Source organism: Procambarus clarkii, chromosome 32, assembly GCF_040958095.1.
Source record: "Procambarus clarkii isolate CNS0578487 chromosome 32, FALCON_Pclarkii_2.0, whole genome shotgun sequence".
NCBI lineage: Eukaryota > Metazoa > Arthropoda > Malacostraca > Decapoda > Cambaridae > Procambarus > Procambarus clarkii.
The window spans coordinates 38126435-38133934 of NC_091181.1; the positions used below are offsets into that span (position 1 = coordinate 38126435).

Genomic DNA, 7500 nt, shown 5'->3' on the forward strand with positions numbered 1-7500 from the left:
CTCTCTCTCTCTCTCTCTCTCTCTCTCTCTCTCTCTCTCTCTCTCTCTCTCTCTCTCTCTCTCTCTCTCCCTCTCTCCCTCTCTCCCTCCCTCCCTCTAGTATGCAAGGCTTGTGTACCAATATGATTCACATCAAGGGGCATCATCTCCCTCCTGTCATTTTGGAAATTTTGGCGAAATTGCCTTGAAAATTACTGAACAAGTTTTTATTTTTATTTTTTAAGTGAACCTCCCCCCTCCCCCCACGACCAACTCAGTGGGCGTCGGAGAGACTGACAACGCTGCAGAGGAAGAGGGATAGGCGGGATAGGCGAGACATGCGGGATAGAGTTCTCTCTCAGAGTATCTATTGCACCTCTGCTCTTCAGTGGGGGTATTCTGCACATCCTGCCATGCCTTCTGGTCTCATGTGGTGTTATTTCTGTGTGCAGGTTTGGGACCAGCCCCTCTACTATTTTCCACGTGTAAATTATTATGTATCTCTCCCGCCTGCGCTCAAGAGAATAGAGATTTAGGCTCTTTAGTCGGTCATAATAGTTTAGATGTTTTACTGACTGGATTCTAGCAGTAAAAGATAACTGCACGCTCTTCAGGGCAGCAATTTCTCCAGCTTTGAAAGGGGCTGTCATTGTGCAGCAGTACTCCACTCTAGAGAGCACTAGCGTCTTGAAGAGTATCATCATTGGTATAGCATCTCTAGGGTGAAAAGTTCTTGTTATCCAACCTGACATTTTTCTTGCAGTTGTGACGGCTACTTTATTGTATTCTTCAAAGGTAAGGTCTTCCGACATGAGTACACCCAGATCCTTTACATTGCTTTTTCGTTCAATGTTATGATTTGACTACGTTTTGTAGTACTCAAAGTGGACAATAGGACATGTTTACAATTAATACCAATAGAGATTACATAATCTCTATCTCACACACACACACACACACACACACACACACACACACACACACACACACACACACACACACACACACACACACCACCACCAGGCCAGAACTAACCATATATGTGTTGTGTTACAGTTCGGTGAAGGAGGGAGGAGTGGCGCGGTCCCGCCCCCCCCTGGTGAGGAGTCGAACCCTGCCCGCCATCGTCGTCCCGGGCATCACCGTCCTCCAGAGCACCTTAGACGCCGCCGAGCGACGAGGTAACGTACCCAGAGGGCATCTTGAACCTCACATACCCACCAGGGTACTCCACACGTACCCAGAGGGCATCTTGAACCTCACATACCCACCAGGGTACTCCACACGTTCCCAGAGGGCATCTTGAACCTCACATACCCACCAGGGTACTCCACACGTACCCAGAGGGGTACCTTGAACCTCACATACCCACCAGGGTACTCCACACGTACCCAAGAGGGCATCTTGAACCTCACATACCCACCAGGGTACTCCACACGTACCCAGAGGGGTACCTTGAACCTCACATACCCACCAGGGTACTCCACACGTACCCAAGAGGGCATCTTGAACCTCACATACCCACCAGGGTACTCCACACGTACCCAGAGGGGTACCTTGAACCTCACATACCCACCAGGGTACTCCACACGTACCCAGAGGGCATCTTGAACCTTACATACCCACCAGGGTACTCCACACGTACCCAGAGGGCATCTTGAACCTCACATACCCACCAGGGTACTCCACACGTACCCAAGAGGGCATCTTGAACCTCACATACCCACCAGGGTACTCCACACGTACCCAAGAGGGCATCTTGAACCTCACATACCCACCAGGGTACTCCACACGTACCCAAGAGGGCATCTTGAACCTCACATACCCACCAGGAACCTCCACATACTATATTTACAATATTATTTTGGTTATTTTTGTGTGTGTGTGTGTGTGTGTGTGTGTGTGTGTGTGATATCCTATTTTCCACGGACTTGTATCATTATTTCGTGTTCAACGGGGTCCTGGAGTTGTTCAACGGGGGCCCGCAGATGTTCGTCGGGTTCCTGGAACAAATATGTTCTTCAGGTCTGGCAGCAAGTGGAGTATCAGGTTATGAGGTGAACGGTGCAGTATAACAACACGTTACCACCTGAAGGGTAGAGTACAGCAACGATTTGTTACAGCAACTGCATAATGATGTAATGTTTGTACTGTGAGCTGGTGCTGTGAGGTGAAGGTGTGTGCTGTGAGGTGAAGGTGTGTGCTGTGAGGTGAAGGTGTGTGCTGTGAGGTGAAGGTGTGTGCTGTGAGGTGAAGGTGTGTGGTGCGTATCGGTCACGTTTGCAGTGTCCTGCCTCTCCCTATCAGCGCCTCCAGCGGTGCCGTCCACGGGAAAAGAAATCGCGAAGCATTGCTGGAGGACAAATTGAATTGGTCCTCCACACACACACACTGACTCATCCCACGATAGAGAGAGAGAGAAGAAAGAGGTGGGAGGAAAGGGGGGAAATGAGAGAGAGAGAGGAAGGGTGGGATGGAGGAACATCTCACCTGCAAAGAAATGATTGAACACAATGTTCAAAAAGAACACCTCAATTCACAGGTCGTTACCTGTGGCCATTTGGTCAGCCACAGTTAGACTGTTCACATTATTCGTGACTCTTTAATAAGACCACTAAAAAATATTGAAGACCACTTAAGGTCTGTGGCGACGGGTCTATATGTTGTCTTGTGTTGATGACTACTTCTTATCCCTGCCTCTCACTCCCTCCCCGGCCCCTACCTCTCACTCCCTCCCCGGCCCCTACCTCTCACTCCCTCCCCGGCCCCTACCTCTCACTCCCTCCTCAGCCCCTACCTCTCACTCCCTCCCCGGCTCCTACCTCTCACTCCCTCCCCGGCCCCTACCTCTCACTCCCTCCTCAGCCCCTACCTCTCACTCCCTCCCCGGCTCCTACCTCTCACTCCCTCCCCGGCCCCTACCTCTCACCCCTCCCCAGCCCCTACCTCTCACCCCCTCCCCCCCTACCTCTCACTCCCTCCCCGGCCCCTACCTCTCACCCCTCCCCTCCTCACCGTCACCTCTCACTTCTACACCCGCATATTCCAATTACTCTCACCAGCATGTGAGTGGGCGAGCAGGCAGACCTCAGGGTACCTGTCTTTCCTGACGGGGCTGGGGTGAAAGGAAGGTGATGAGGGAGAGAGAGGAGAGGAGTGCCGCCGTTGGAGGAGGAGCTGGGAGATAAGAGACAGGAGGAAAACGTTTGTTGGGAGGCGTTCGTCTCCGCCTGCGCTGGGGAGGCGTTCGTCTCCGCCTGCGCTGGGGAGGCGTTCGTCTTCCCCTGCGCTGGGAAGGCGTTCGTCTTCCCCTGCGCTGGGAAGGCGTTCGTCTTCCCCTGCGCTGGGAAGGCGTTCGTCTTCCCCTGCGCTGGGAAGGCGTTCGTCTTCCCCTGCGCTGGGAAGGCGTTCGTCTTCCCCTGCGCTGGGAAGGCGTTCGTCTTCCCCTGCGCTGGGAAGGCGTTCGTCTTCCCCTGCGCTGGGAAGGCGTTCGTCTTCCCCTGCGCTGGGAAGGCGTTCGTCTTCCCCTGCGCTGGGAACGCGTTCGTCTCCGCCTGCGCTGGGGAGGTGTTCGTCTTCCCCTGCGCTGGGAAGGCGTTCGTCTTCCCCTGCGCTGGGAAGGCGTTCGTCTTCCCCTGCGCTGGGAAGGCGTTCGTCTTCCCCTGCGCTGGGAAGGCGTTCGTCTTCCCCTGCGCTGGGAAGGCGTTCGTCTTCGCCTGCGCTGGGAAGGCGTTCGTCTTCGCCTGCGCTGGGAAGGCGTTCGTCTTCGCCTGCGCTGGGAAGGCGTTCGTCTTCGCCTGCGCTGGGAAGGCGTTCGTCTTCGCCTGCGCTGGGAAGGCGTTCGTCTTCGCCTGCGCTGGGAAGGCGTTCGTCTTCCCCTGCGCTGGGGGAAGTGAGGCTTAGGTCTAAGAGGAAGCTATATGTCTACAGTAAAACGCAGTTATAGGGTTTAAAATAAAAAGTCTGGAGATGTTTAAGAAGACTTTTAACTTCTAAGAAGACTTGGGATTTGTAAGAAATACTGTGGAGATGGTACTTGTAACACGCCAACCCATCCTCCTGTTTATATAGTAGTTTTTATAACTATGCGCACCATAGTACAAAGATTGACTTACTAAGTAATTAGAACTTTGTGCTATTCACTTTATAGGATCCGAAAAATATGAAGTTAAAAAACAAACTTAAACATTCCTAGGCCTAGTATAGCACACATATGTACTATATTAGGCCTCAGATATCGTGTATTAGGCCTAGGGAGGTTAAGTTAGTTTAGTTTAGTTTGTCTTTGCAACATAGAAAATCTTTTCCGGTTTGTCCAAATTCAGTAGTTAAGATTTCTACTTTCTAATTGCGTTGTACGTCGGTATGTGTACTATGGTCCTCGTCGTTACTATAAGTACTACCAGAACAGGAGGACGGGCTGAACACGGAGGAACATAAGCATGAACGCACTAATACCAGTATGATATAAGAATCAGCGTTCACTTGTATCCGGGTTCGATCCCCGGCGGAGGTGGAGACAAATGGGCAAAATATTTCTTTTCACCCTGATCCCCCTATTACATAGCAGTAAATAGGTACCTGGGAGTTAGACAGCTACTACGAGCTGTTTCCTGGGGGGGGGGGGGAAGTGTAACAAAAAGAAGGCCTGGTCGAGGACCGGGCCACAAGGACGCTAAGCCCCGAAATCATCTCAAGATAACCTCAAGATGGGAACATTCGATGTTACAGCAAACACAGAGACAAGGACGAATGCTGTATACAACAAACTATTAGCACAATACCAAAGTCATTGAAATTAATAGATTCACACTAATAGACACTTGTCACACCAACATTCCATTGCAATAATCTCAAAGATTCAGACACGCTGCAGCAATGGAATGGAATTTCACTATATTATATTATGATATAATTATGAACGATGATATTTCGCAATATCATCGTTCACCCTTCGAGACGTCTCTTCCCTCTGTTTTATGCGGTACCGTTTTGGCCACTATAATATTAAATATGTGTCAATCCTTTGAAAAAATGTCCAGAGAAAGATTTCCGAATTAATCCCAAAATGTAGGAACCTCCCATGTGAAATAGACTTAAGAAAAGTCTGTTGACACTAGAAAGGCTTAAACCAAGACTGGGTTACGACTGAAATGTACAAGTGGATGATAGAGCCTAATCAGGGAGAAATATATTGAAGTCCGAAAAAATGAACCCCAAGGTCAATCACTAAGCTTTAATGGAAATGTTTCCAGCAGTCCTGGAAGGTATCCGGCAGCCCTGGAAGGTATCCGGCAGCCCTGGAAGGTATCCGGCAGCCCTGGAAGGTATCCGGCATCCCTGGAAGGTATCCGGCAGCCCTGGAAGGTATCCGGCAGCCCTGGAAGGTATCCGGCAGCCCTGGAAAGTATCCAGCATCCCTGGAGAGTATCTGGCAGCCCTGGAAAGTATCCACCAGCCCTGGAAAGTATCCGCCAGCCCTGGAAAGTATCCACCAGCCCTGGAAAGTATCCGCCAGCCCTGGAAAGTATCCACCAGCCCTGGAAAGTATCAAGGAGTCCTGGAAAGTATCCAGCAGCCCTGGAAAGTATTCATCTATACAAGGGAGTAAAGAAATTACCATAAATATATTATTAAATCAAATACAAATAAGCAGTTCAAAACATGAAAATATACAAAGTTTTTGGAAAGATTTCATGTAATTACTTACGAGAAACATCAGATACGATGAATTGTGAGACGCATTAGTTATGATGAATTGTGAGACGCATTAGTTATGATGAATTGTGAGACGCATTAGTTATGATGAATTGTGAGACGCATTAGCTATGATGAATTGTGAGACGCATTAGTTATGATGAATTGTGAGACGCATTAGTTATGATGAATTGTGAGACGCACTAGTTATGATGAATTGTGAGACGCATTAGTTATGATGAATTGTGAGACGCATTAGTTATGATGAATTGTGAGACGCATTAGTTATGATGAATTGTGAGACGCATTAGTTATGATGAATTGTGAGACGCATTAGTTATGATGAATTGTGAGACGCATTAGTTATGATGAATTGTGAGACGCATTAGTTATGATGAATTGTGAGAAACATTTTATGATGAATTCTGAGAAACATTGTATATGGTGTATTGTGAGAAAGATTGGATGTGATGAATGGTGAGAAGCATTTCGTATAATGAATTGTGAGAAATATTAGAAATGCTCTTTAAGAACGATTAAATGTGTTGAATTGTTAGAAATACTCGGTATAATGAATTGTGAGAAACATTATATATATTGAATTGTAAACCATTTGGTATTATGAAGTGTCAGAGACAATAAATATAATGGACTCTTAAGAACGTTCGAATTAAATTACAAATTAAATGCACTTTAAATAAAATAATAATAATACAAAAAATCCTTTTTGAAATAATAAAAATAGCTTCCAAATTGGTCAAAATGCATTGCTTAAACAAGTAGAAAGAAGGAACGAACTAAACAATTATTTCCTAATTTTGTTTTCCTTAATAACATCTTGTCTTGACCCAGGAGGCGGACGTGAGGAATTTTAATTGCTAGAGGGATGGGAGGCAGGGTGGTTTGGGGGTAGGTTGGGGGGGGAGGGGTGGGATGGATGGTGGAGGTCGTGGGGTTGGGGGGAGGGGGGATGACGGCGGAGACCTATCCTTACCCCACAACCCTGGAGGCCTATCCTTACCCCCATAACCCTGTTCCTACTCCTGAGAGGAACGTTTAGGGGTGAGTGAGGTAGGGAGGACTCTGATGGTCACGGTGCACGGAGAGCTGTCACGGAGGGCAGACACGGCCAAGATACACGGAAGACGGACCCAGATTACTCTCTCTCCCTCGCTGCACTCTCTGTTTCGGGGTCACCTTCACGATGACTGATACGCAATAGTGGCACGAAAACTATCGCTTGGTTGTTGTGTGTGTGTGTGTGTGTGTGTGTGTGTGTGTGTGTGTGTGTGTGTGTGTGTGTGTGTGTGTGTGTGTGTGTGTGTGTGCGTGTGTGTGTGTGAGCGAGCGTGACCCACGAAAGAAACAGATCCTCTGTTTAACGTGAAAGAAACAGATCCAATCCAACATCCAGCGCACAGCAGGATAGCGGCAACAGGATGAGGAACAGCCGCTCAGCACACAGCAGGGTAGCGGCAGACGTCTACATGAGGTGAAGCAGTGCATGAGAGGCGGTTGTGCCCTCCAGGTGAGGTTGGTAGTGTTCATCCCGTCACGGACCTCCTCCCCCTCCGCCTTAGACCACGGCGGACGTGCTAGCTGAGAGAGAGAGAGAGAGAGAGAGAGAGAGAGAGAGAGAGAGAGAGAGAGAGAGAGAGAGAGAGAGAGAGAGAGAGAGAGAGAGAGAGAGAGAGAGCTTCATTGGTAAGCTTGGGTATATTTATTTGAAATAACTATGCCCAAGCTTACCACCAAGTGCCGTCGTTACGTTGGGGATATAGCCTCGGCTACCAATGTCTTTTGTACAGTCACGGTTGGTCGAGT

At 48.6% G+C, this 7500-nt stretch overlaps 1 protein-coding gene across 1 annotated transcript in view; it reads left to right on the plus strand.

The window, feature by feature from the left end:
- LOC138370529 (uncharacterized) overlaps positions 1-7500 on the plus strand; it is a 184025-nt gene that overhangs the window by 137996 nt on the left and 38529 nt on the right. Inside the window, exon 3 of the mRNA XM_069334913.1 lies at positions 1036-1160. Within this exon, the coding sequence (XP_069191014.1) occupies positions 1036-1160 (125 nt within the window). The remainder of the gene's footprint in view (positions 1-1035; positions 1161-7500) is intronic.